Below are 12,001 nucleotides of genomic sequence, written 5' to 3'. Positions count from 1 at the left end.
CCCTACTTCTGAGAGGTGACATGGGAAGGAGAGCACAGGCCCAGCCCTGCCCTCCCAGCTGTAAAGGAGATACTGAGGGGTGGGGGTGGGGAAGTGCCTGCACAGTGCCTAGTGCATGTAGGTGCTCAGCACCTGGTAACTATTAGTGTATGTTTACACAGGGCAGATTTTAGTGCCTGGGTGGCTCCCCATGTTGTTTCCTTACTTCAGGAGCCCACCTGTACCTCAGGGCTTTGGAACTCAGTCTTAAATTTGCTTCGGTCAATCTCTCCCTTTGCTTCCATCCACCCTCCACATAGACATGGAGGATGGGGGTAGGCTAGCCCCAACTGTCTGCAGCTGGCTTGGTTCTCCCAGTGTCCTCTGACCTTGGCTCCTGGTCATCGTCCTCAGCTCACCTGTCCAACAGCATCTCCTGTGGCGCCCTGTGGCTAACGCTGACTCTTGGGTATCTGTTGTCGAGTCCTCTGGAACCATGGCTTCCTGCCAAGCAAGACGGTCTCGACCTAGAGAGCTGGGACTGTCATCTGCTCAGTCTCACATCCTGGGGTGTCCTTAAATATCACAGAATCTTAGGAGAGACCTTTTAGAATTCATAGTAAAGATCCCAAACTGAGAGGGCTTTGTAGAAATGTAGGAAAAATATTTTCCATGTTTCCCAGAAGTATACGTTATCACTTAAAGAGTACCCAGTAAAGCAAGTTATTGATGACTTTTTAAAAATCAGCTTTATTCTAACCCGAATAATGGAATTAAGAATACAATGCTAAAAGTGGTTTCTATCCCATTTTGAGCTTCAGAATAACCTGAGGAGACTTTTGGAAAATAAAGACATCTGGGCCAGACACTGTGAGTCAGTTTCTGGAGTGGGCCCAGGCCTCTGGCTATTTGGGGAGCACCACGGTTCAGGGGAGAAGCAGTTCAGGACGGCGTTTGGTCAGGGTGTGGCCGCTCCCCGTCTGTGAATTTCCACAGTGCCCTGCTGGATGATTCTAGCCGCACGTGGCTCCTTTCTCAGTGGGAGGAGGAAAGGTGGACGGTCCTGCTCTACTTCCTGAGAGAATCACACCGAGCAGTGTCCTCGCTTTCCTCACATTCCGGCCAAATGGGCGGTTAACAGGCATCTTCCCTGTGTTGCCATCTGCCAGCTTGGTCCATCTCGCCGCCTGCTTCCAAGGCAGCCCATGAGAAGGAGTTAGTAAGCCTTCTTTACATGCTTTGTTTAAAAAGAAAAAGTCTGTCCACATGTGTGGAGTTTTATAAGTGATGACTCTTCTTGATGACCCCAGGGCCATGGGCTGATTATGAAAGATGCAGCTGTGAGGACCATTCAGATCCTTTTAGGTGACTGATAACTTTTTAAAAATCGGGAGGGCAAGCCCCTGTGAGGAGGCAGGCACGCTGGGAGGGACCGGTGTCCTTTTGTCCCGTCTCCAGCCGGGAGGAGACCTTTTTACAGAGGGCTCTGTGGACCCCAGCACCCATGAGTTCAGGAAGCACATCTAGTGTAGTGCCTGGCACAGAGGAAGTGCCCAGTAAGTATTTGTTGAATGAACGACTTTCAAAATGGAAGGCATAGGATAGAAGTGAAAAGAAAGGGGAGAAAAAGACCTGTGTAGCCTTGAGCCTTTCTACCTTTCTGTGGAAGCCCATTTCCTCAGGATTGTGAGGATTAAAAGAGATTTTAACATTCAATAACCAAACAGTGTTGCCAAATGTTGGCGTGCCTGGATATTCTCTTCCTCAGTAAAATGGGGCAGCTGGGCGACGGCGGGGGTTCTCCCTGTGTGTGTGGACAAGAGTGGATTTAGCTGCAGCTCTCCATCAAGGACCTCGGAGGACCTGTTCTTGGTCTGGGCCCCTGGGTGATTGGGAGGCCCTGACTGGCAGTGGCCACATTGTCCCCTCTCTTCTCTGTGCCCAGGCGTCCTTCGAGGTGTCGGTGGAGGCCCGGAGCTGCCCAGGCAAACACATGGAGCACGTGTTCACCCTGCGGCCCGTGGGGTTCCGAGACAGCCTGGAGGTGGGGGTCACCTACAACTGCCAGTGTGGCTGCAGCACAGGGCTGGAGCTGGACAGCCCCAGATGCAGCGGGAATGGGACTTACATCTGCGGCCTGTGTGAGTGCAACCCTAGCCACCTAGGCACCAGGTGTGAGTGCCAGGAAGGGGAGAACCAGAGCGGGTACCAGAACCTGTGCCGGGAGGCGGAGGGCAAGCCCCTGTGCAGCGGGCGCGGGGAGTGCAGCTGCAACCAGTGCTCTTGCTTCGAGAGCGAGTTTGGGAAGATCTACGGACCCTTCTGTGAGTGCGACAACTTCTCCTGCGCCAGGAACAAAGGAGTCCTCTGCTCAGGTAGGCGCCCCGGGCAAGCACTTCTACTCTGAGCCAGGTACAGGCCCAGGTTCCGTTTGGACACCCCTCAAAGCATGCCTTTCACTTCCTACCACCATCCTCCTAGGGGGGAGAGGAGGGCGGGTCTTGCCCACCAGGCCTGGGGGTGGGGACCAGCATGTTGAATGCAGAAGCAGGGGGAGGCGCGGCCACATGACTGTGGACTATCAGAGTTGGAGGATCTGTCGTGAGTCACCCAGGATTTGCCTGCACAGCATTCACGACAGGTAGATGTTCTGCCTCTTCTCCCTGCCTCCAGGACAGGGAGCTCACTGGGGCTAGTAGTGCTTATTCCCTTGTTAGACGTCACATTCCTCTCTTATTGCCTCTCTAACAAATTACTGCAAACTTAGTGTTTTTAAACAACGCAACTTTATTCTATTACAATTCTGGAAGTCAAAGTCTGAAATGGATGCTATTTGGCTAAAATCCACGTGTCAGCCAAGGCTGCATTCCATTCTGGGGGGAATTGGTTCCCTGGCCTTTTCCGGCTTCTAGAAGCCATCTGCTTGCCTTGGCTTGGAGCACCTTCCTCCATTTTCAAAGCCAGCAGCTTAGCATCCTCAGATCTTTCTCTGAGTCAGACCTCTGTCACTTGGCTTTCTCTGACATTCCTGCCTTTCTGTTGTCAGGAGCCTTACAATTATGTTGGACTCGCAAGAATGATCCAGGAAAGTCTCGCCATCTCAAGATCCTTGACTTAATCACATCTGCAAAGTCCCTTTACCATGTAAAGTAACATAGATACAGGCTCTTAGAATTAGGCTGTGGGCATATTGGCAGGGCGCATATTCTGCCTCCCACAGATATGGTTTGAAAGTTTCTTTTTATATTACAGAATGTTGTTTCTCAGTAACTTCCATCCAATGGTTCATAGTCTAGACTCCCTCTTCCACATGACAACCTGTCAAACATCTGAAAACTTTAAGTTACTCTGTTCTCTTTTCTTGTCCAGGCTGGACACCAAGTTCCTTCCTTCTCTGAGGGCTCTGACATTTTGTTCAGTGTGCTTCTCAGAATCGAGCATGTTGTTTGTCCTCCTGGATGACAAGGGCTCGGCCCAGAGCTCAGCTGAACATTTGCTTCTTGTGATCTGCACGTTCCACTTTCATTAACACATATGTCCACTTTTCTTTTTCTTTTCTGTTAAACAAATCACATTATGCTATTGAGCTTCTTTTTTAACTTTATTACCAAAATCTGAAAATTTGTAATTTTTTGAATAAACTGTAGCCAAGCCAAGTTTTTATTGTGTTATGTTCGAGCATTTAAGTTCTTGAATCTAAGCACAGGACTTTGCATGGATTCCAATTAAATTACAATTTGGCAACTCTGGAAGTTACATTCTGATGAGAAACTGTAAAATCGTGTCTCCAAAGGGTCATTCCACTTAACACCATGCCACCTGCAAACAGAGTAAACAGAACAATTTTAGGCAAGATTGTAGTTTCTTCTGCTGTGTATACTGTTGCACATGATGTGCGCATTCTGTTGTTTCCAGGATTCCTTCCTTGAGAATGGGAAGTGTTGATTTAAAAGGAATTGAGAGTATAGCAGGGAAGATAAAGCACACACATGTGCAGCAAATCAGAACATACAAATGATCTGTCATTGTTGGAAGAGTAACCATCCCTCCATGGAAGAAACAAGTGCTGAGGTTTGCACCGACATGAGTTAGCAAGGGAGGCCTCCTGGGGCCAACCGCACTGTGAGACAAGTATGAGTACACCCTTGGGTGCAGTGTGACCAACACGTTCAAAACTTTTTGCTCCAGAAAGTGCAGGACACACGAAAGTCATAGAAGAGTAAAGTAGGTGGAAGAGGTAGGATCTGATGTGCTGAACATGTGACAGGGATCCACTCTTTCTCTGTCAAAGTGATGATGGATTGGGATTAGCTGGATGGTTCTGTCTGGGTTAGCGGAAAAAGTGCTTAGGATCAGGCGGACCTGGCTCTAAATCCAGTAACACCACATGCTGCTTGTGTCGGTTTGGCCATAGAGCTGTTGTGAGCAATAAGAGGATGTGTAGAAATCATCTAGCACATTGCCTGGCACAAAAGGAGGACCGCTGACCACCATATCCTTTATGAGTCACACCTCTGGAATGCCACACACCTCTGCAAGCCACAGATGCTGCTCCATGTGTGGGAGGGGCCGGCCTTCTCCCTGTAAATCTCTGGGCTTTGCATAAGGGGTCCTAGCATGGTGGGATGGAGTTTCCATTCCCTTTAGCAGCCAACGTAAAAGCTCCAAGATGCCTGGCAGTGTCTGTAATTGGCTTTCAGCAATGTTTCATTTTTAAACATATGAGCAAATGTTTTCCTTTACCCTTGAGAGTCGGAAATAATCCTCTCATGGGTCTTCATTCAGAAGGCTGCTTACGTCTGTCTTGCCTGGGAGCAGGGACTTGCAAGTCAGACGACACATGCAAGTTCCATCCCTGCAATTTATCAGCCCACTGCTTGGGCTGTCCTGGACTTACAGTCCTTCTGTCTTAAGAATGGCCTAACACCCCTCATTTCTGCATTATTTTGAGAATTGAAGATGTAGATACAGGAGCTGGCGTGGTACTTGGCCGGAAACAGGGCCCAGAGCAAGGTGGATGCCTCCTCTCCCTCTCTCAGATGTTGATGATTCTGTGAACACAGCAGAGAGACTAGAGGTGCAGTGTTGGGGGGGTGGAGGTAGAATAAGGGGATGAACAGGGGGTGGTGATAGATGAGGTGTGAGTGGCCTCAGTAGAACCCACAGTTCTTCTGAGTGAATGTTGCCTTTCTGAGCTCTACCGCGCCCCAGTGCTCCTTCTCTCCTCCCTTCGCTCCATACAGTCCTGTGGCACTGGGAGACTCTCCCATTCCTGGGTGGAGAAACGGGAGGTTCAAGAAGCCCTCAATGCATCCACAGGCACGTTTTATTCAAGTCACTAACTCTCCAGATTTCTGAGATGGGGTGTCTTTTTCTCCACCATTGGAAAAGCCATACACATTTTTAAAGGAAAGTTGAAAAAATATAGGGAAGTCAATGGATGTGTGGTCATTTTGTGTCATTTGTCTCCTTGGTGGACCAGGATTAATTTGGACCATCTGACGAACCAGGCAAGGAACTCTTTCCTCCCTCACTGGTTCCCATATATTCCTTCCAAAACTACGTGCTTAGTCAAGAAGATGACTCTAGGTAGCTGGAGTATATTCTGAGGTCAAGAATGTTCTGAAGAGTAGAAAGAAACAAAATAAATTGTTCATAATTCCATCACTCATACTTTTAAAAGATTAGTATTTTTTCTTCTAAACTTTCCCTTCTAAGTTAGTGTGTGTGTTTGTGGCTGTATACAATTTTGTATCTTGCTTTTTCACATACTATTATAGCCTAAGAAGCATTTGAAGTTGAATTACTTTACTCCATCGTTAATTGGGACATTTTGACTTTCTTTGCATCGCATCCCCAAGTAGCCTGTTCAATCCTTTCACTCTAAAAGCAACAACATGTTGAGATGTAAAGCTATCCAAGCCTTCCTGGAGAAAGCAGTTTCTGGAATGAGGTCACCGTTGTTTTGATTATCGAGGAAGGACTTAAAACCCAGCCCAGTTCCAGGCAGGACTTGATCACACGTCCAGGCAGCAGCTCCTTGCACGCTGATGTATCGCTCAGCTCTTCGTTGGTTGTCTCTCAAACGCTGTAGCTTGTTCAGGAGGCAGCTGAGAGTGGGTGGGTGAGGGGTTCCAGCCCCCAATTCCTTGGCACCCGTGGTTGGCGTGGGGCTCCCACTCTGGAATTATGTGTGTTGGCTTTGAGCTCTTGGGCTGCTGTTGCATTTGGGGTTTTTGTGGGAGAGAAGTCTGTTTCCCAATAACCACTCTGGTCTTGAAGATGCTGACTCAGAGACTCACATGCAGCTGACTTCAGCATTCTTTCATGGTCTTTCTCACCCCTTTGCCCTACGGCCTGTCCAATAGGGAACTGAGTGGCTGTGGTCCATCTTCAGACGGAGGCGGAAGCAGAGCAAAGGCCAGAATTGGTGGGGACGTCCTCTAGAACAGCAGTCCCCAACCTTTTTGGCACCAGGGACCGGTGCTCCTATGAGACTCTAATGCCCAATGATCCGAAATGGAGCCGAGGAGGTGATGCTAGTGCTGGGGAGCGGCTGCAAATTCAGAAGAAGCTGGCTCACCCACTGCTCACCTCCTGCTGTGTGGCCCGGTTCCTAACAGGCCACAGACTGGTATTGGTCAGTGGCCCGGGGCTTGGGGACCCCTGTTCTAGAAACTCCTTCCACTTCTCTCTGGTCTTTCTGTCCGTAAGAGGCTTATAGTCCTCACCTCACCTCCCCCCACCAAGAGGTAGGACCGAGAGGGAAAAGCAAGCAGTTACAGGTTTGTAATAGGTTACACATCATAAAAGTTAGCAGTGAAGCAGATCAGACTAAGATCTGGAAGCAACTGAACAACTTTGTTATTACTTTTGTGACACACTGTCATGGCAATGTATGTACGGTCAGGGCTATTGCGTTTCTAGAGGCAACATAACTTTGAGAATGGTTCTGTACCCAGGCTATTCCTACGGGTGCAAAGGAAGCTTTACGGGGCCATGATGAGGTTTCTGTTCTTTTTAGAATTTCACTACTAATAGAATATGAGAAGTAGGACATGGTCTGTTTTGTTGTTTTTAATGTCATAAAAGATTATATATTGCTCAGACTTTGTTGTTCTTTGTACCCAAAAAGTGCATTTCCTGGGATTTGAGTTAGTCCATCATGGTAAACTGTGGAAACCGGTTGCAACCCTGATGCTTTCAACAGCCTCTGTACTTAAAATGCCTGCACTGGGGTTCGTTGAATGATTTGCTAGTAGTCGGCCTACTTCTTGGATTTCAGATACTGAGGCAATTTAAATCAAACAGGATAGAGAATTTTGAACAGAACCCATTTGGTCTCATGACTGCGAGAGCCCAAAAGTATATCTAAATAACTTCTGATATATTTTACTTCATCTAACAGGCTATTTGGCCAGTTATGAATGTATGTTGTATGTATTTATGTATGTTGTAGGTATGTTGCCGGGGAGGGTATATGTGCATGTGCATGTGTGTGTATGTGTGTGTGTATATATCCTTTAACATGTGGCTGGCAATTAGAGGTCAAGGGGTATCTGCAGTTCTCTCCCGAACGTAAAAAAATGGGGAGTGACACCAGTGAAATGATTCATGATGGCCAGAGCCGGCATCTAAGCACAAGTTTTGGGTCTGGGCTAATGGCTTCCAGAAGGCTTCACAGGGTTCTGTTAAACCTCTCCAGTTAAAAGTGTCTCTGACATTATGGCCTAGTCTGGACTTCTTGATTCTTACCAAATGAAATACCTCCTGTGGCAGCAGTTGTTCAGATATGTTTATAAAAGTACTTCTCACCGTATTTATACCATTTTCTTCACAAATTCATTTTTACACTCAGAATCAGCATCCTGGTGGCCTTTCCTGGGGCTTCGGTCACAGCTGTACCTTCTGTCACTCTACTGCAATGTGCATATTTAATAAATGATTTGTTACAGGACCATATTGGATGTGGCTCTATGACAGAGGGCTCAAATGTAGTTTTTGAATGAATTAAGATCTGACATATTTAATTTCTCAAGAAAGGGGCCTCTTGGTGGGATGGCTACCACTGTGTGCTTCAGGTGAGAGAGCCTAGAAAATTCTTTAGGTTTTTCACGTATTATCAATCTCTGCTCAGTTCGTTCATGGTTACCCAGATACTATTTGTAAATATGAGAATACATATATATATATATAATCTTCTATATAAAGGGTCCCTTTCCTCTCTCTCAAAGGCATATCCTACATAGCAGCTTCCCTTACCTGATATTATATAAATCCTAACTGTGCACATGACAACAAAGGCCATGAGTGTCACATTCTATCTTGGAGTATTTAGAATATGGTGGCTCTGAGAACAGAATTTGCTATAGCAGAGGTCCCCAATCCCTGGGCCACCAGCTGGTATTGGTCTGTGGCCTGTTAGGAACCAGGCCACACAGCAGGAGGTGAGTGGCAAGGGAGCAAGCAAAGCTTCATCTGTCTTTGCAGCTGCTCCCCAGCGCTAGCATCACTGCCTTGGCTCTACCTCAGATCATCAGGTAGGTTCTCATGGAAGCACAGGTCCCTGGTACCAAAAAGGTTGGAGACTGCTGTGCTGTAGGATTCTTCAATAACTCTGATTACAAGTAATGATATAACTGTAATTTGTGAAGATACTTCCATTGAAGACCATTTAATGGAATGGTTGAGAACTTAGAATCCAGTGCATGTTCACATCTGGATTCTAAACTTGTCACTGCCCTTTTCTGCTTCTTTGACCTTGGCCTCTTCAGGTACCCTCTCTGACAGATTTTCTTATGTGTCAAATATCCTAGAGGGTTGTTGTGAGCATCAAAGAGGATAATACTCTAAAGCTCCTTGCATGCTGCCTCTCCACCAGGGGTATTGAATGAATGTCATTACCTGCCCACGCCGTCCCTGGAGGACTCTTTCTTACACAGAGATGAGCATCAGAGACATTCATGACATCAAAACAGGTTGGTTTCAGAAGTTCTCAATGGGCATCCTGTGGTTAGGAATGCTCTAAGAATTCCATCTGTATCCAGATGATGCTCAAGTCCACTTGAAAGGCAAAAAGAAGCCAAAATTTAGGGGCTTAGTCATGTGAGGAAACAGTGCATCTTTCAGACCAGCCACGTGAACCAGGTGAGGTGGGCTGCTCAGCTCTGGCGTCAGCGAGCTTCTTGTAGCTTGTGGTTGGAGAAAGCTCTTTGGAAAAGCCAGAGCGTAGTAAGTATCTGATCATAGTGCTGCTACAGATATGGAAACAGTGATCTACTGCTGAGGGTTATCTTATTTCAGGTAGCTGGCTGCATTCTTCTCATTTAACTAGAGCTCACTGAGCATTCCTCATAAAGTGTTATACTCGGTGCCATACAGAGTTAGAGTGTCTTGCAGTCTTGAATTAATTTCTAAATTTTTGTGGCCCCATGGAATTTTCCACTTCTCAGAAACTTCCTGGGATTGAAGAATGAGGATATGAATCATTTGAGCTACTACCTTTGCCCTCCAGATTTACGTGAGATCTTTAAAGACAAGAAAGAGAGCATTGGAAAGGCATTTTGAGAGCCTGCCTTGTTCTCTGCTCTGAGCTTAGCTCTGGGAATGAAGTCTTCTTACTGCCTTTGCTCACCGCTCAGATCCTGTTTTTAGAAATATCTTAAGCAACAATTCACCAGTGATTGTGAAAAATAGAGTAATCTAAGATTTGGCTCTCACTGCCCTTCTCTCTCTAATTGGACAGGGAAGAGTACAAACAGGAGCCCCTGTGATAAGCACTCTGCACATGCCTTTGAACTTCAGGCCTGGTCCTTAAGGTCATGAAGTTTGGCTTGTGAAGGAAATAATGAAATTTAAAAAGCAAAGGAAAGTCCTAGGAAGACCATGTCAAAAATAAGATATTAGTCATGTATAGCTTTCGGTGGTATTAGCTTTTTGATATATTGAATAAGTTTAAAAAATTTTTCATTCTTAGTTAAACCGAAAACTATGGGAGACCTCCAGTGACTGAAAGAGTTATTTCTAAGGCCCCTTTGATTCTATTTCTTGGGTGTTGAGCTGTCACGTTGAGTTTCGTCTTGATTTTTAGAAACACATAATCGATTACAGCCCTCTGCTGCTCAGTGCCTTTGTCAGGGTGGGGCGGGATTGGATGGAGTCCTGATTTCATTCGGGGTGAGTGTCTATGACTCCCAGAACATTGACCTAAGAATCTCCACCCAGATACAACCACTCCCTGGTGTCTGGAAGTTGCTCTGAGCTAGTCTGACCAGCTGGAAGTTTTGATTCTTCTCTCCAGGGTGCCTTCTTGAGCCTGGCCTGTTGCCCTCTGACCTGGAGGAGGGGGCCTGCTATCACCCCAGCCAACACCCACCCTCATCCCAAAGTCTTGATCAAGTGACTCCACCATCCCCAAGCTAAAGAAATGTTCTTCCCAGGTTGGCATGTTATTTGACATCACAACGTTGGACTTTAGCGATAGGCAAATGTAGTAATGCAAGGCGAATAATTTAATGCTCTTTTTACTATATTGATACAGTTTTCTTGGAAACAAACTGAGGCTAATTTATTAGTATTTTGCACTCATCGTGAACAAGCACTAATAATGCATCTCATGTAATACCACTGATCACACACAGTAGTTCAACTGTGGATTACTGCTTTGACTGTTTACATTTGGGAAAACAGAGGCCCAGAACCTAGACTAAAGCTTCTTGCTATTCTTGATTAGAGATTTATACCAGGAGAAACTTGCAAATAAATAGTGACCTGGTTTTCACCTAATTTTACTTATTTCGATTAGCATGAGACCGTTCCCAAATATCTGAATTGCCAGTCCAGCCCTCCCTGCCACCACCCAAGCATTTAGCCTGCATTCTCCAAGACTTACCTAATAAGTGAGTGATCTTTATTTCAGTCAAGATTTTAGGAAACATTTAGTGTCTGTTTTCCTAAATGAGTGTCTCTGGGTTACATAGGGATATATTAGACACAACAGACCAGGCTGAAGGATACACGTGGACCAAGGGACCGGCTGAGGTACCCGTCGTGTGATTATTATTTGATGAAAGGCACAGAGGGTTTCTCCTTAGTATTCAGTGAGTATCTTGGCTATTGTCATTGATTATGCTGAACGTACTTTTCTTAAACGAACTTTTATTAGTCTATTTTAACCTATAAAACACTCTTGACATGATGATCTCATTTAGTTGTTGTTATTTTACCGGGAGATTGATGTGACATTTACTGACCCAACCCATGTTGGGGAGGCTGTGGCTGAGAAGACTGGCATGTTGGCCACGCTCCACACCGATGTTGGCTCAAAGCCCTGACCCACAAAAAGCCCACCTCCCCTAACCCTCGGCAGGTGCTCTTCTCTGGACGGCTGCTTCCTGCCATCTCGTGGCTTAGCTGGGCTCCTGGCAGCTAAGCTTCACTGTGGCCCACTTGTGTGACATTCCAAACCAACTCTGTCCATTGAAAGTGCTGCACCAGGCTCTGAACAGTGGCCAACTGAGGGAGGAATATGGCAAGTGCTAACCAACCACAACAACATGACAGTTTTCTAGGTTGAAAATAGTAGCCCTGTCATCCTGTTGCAGTGATCAAGAGGGTAGTGAACTCATGTGTCTCCAGATGTGGTTGACATTTCCCCAGAAGTGCCTGCCAGGTGGATCGGACAGGTTTAGCCAGACTCAAGATGTTGATCTAAAATACCTCTATATTTTTGGCCACAAGCCTTCTGTTTTTTCTGAGTCAGCATTCTCAGCTGTTTACAGACTTCTTTGAAACTGGAGAGATGAGTTCATTAAAGAACATGGGATTTTTTCCATCTTCCCTTCATTGCCTTGATCTCCCTGTGATTGATAGAGTTGGGCCAGAGACCAAGACCTTTCCTCACCTCTCATGTGAAATGCAGTGGTAATAAGAAGGGCTTGGCAGCTGGGCAGCAGCATGGAGAAATCAGGTGCAAGGTCAGAAAGGCAAAGCTATCCTTTGAGTGGACTCCTTTGTCTTCAGC

General features: G+C 46.3%; 1 protein-coding gene across 1 annotated transcript in view; it reads left to right on the top strand.

The window, feature by feature from the left end:
- The window catches only part of ITGB5 (integrin subunit beta 5), a 107,244-nt gene that overhangs the window by 72,430 nt on the left and 22,813 nt on the right, over positions 1 to 12,001 (top strand). The window contains exon 10 of the mRNA XM_006905580.2: positions 1,925 to 2,354. Within this exon, the coding sequence (XP_006905642.1) occupies positions 1,925 to 2,354 (430 nt within the window). The remainder of the gene's footprint in view (positions 1 to 1,924; positions 2,355 to 12,001) is intronic.

The sequence above is a fragment of the Pteropus alecto genome, unplaced genomic scaffold (assembly GCF_000325575.1).
Source record: "Pteropus alecto unplaced genomic scaffold, ASM32557v1 scaffold251, whole genome shotgun sequence".
Lineage (NCBI taxonomy): Eukaryota > Metazoa > Chordata > Mammalia > Chiroptera > Pteropodidae > Pteropus > Pteropus alecto.
This window is presented reverse-complemented; position numbering and strand designations above follow the sequence as displayed.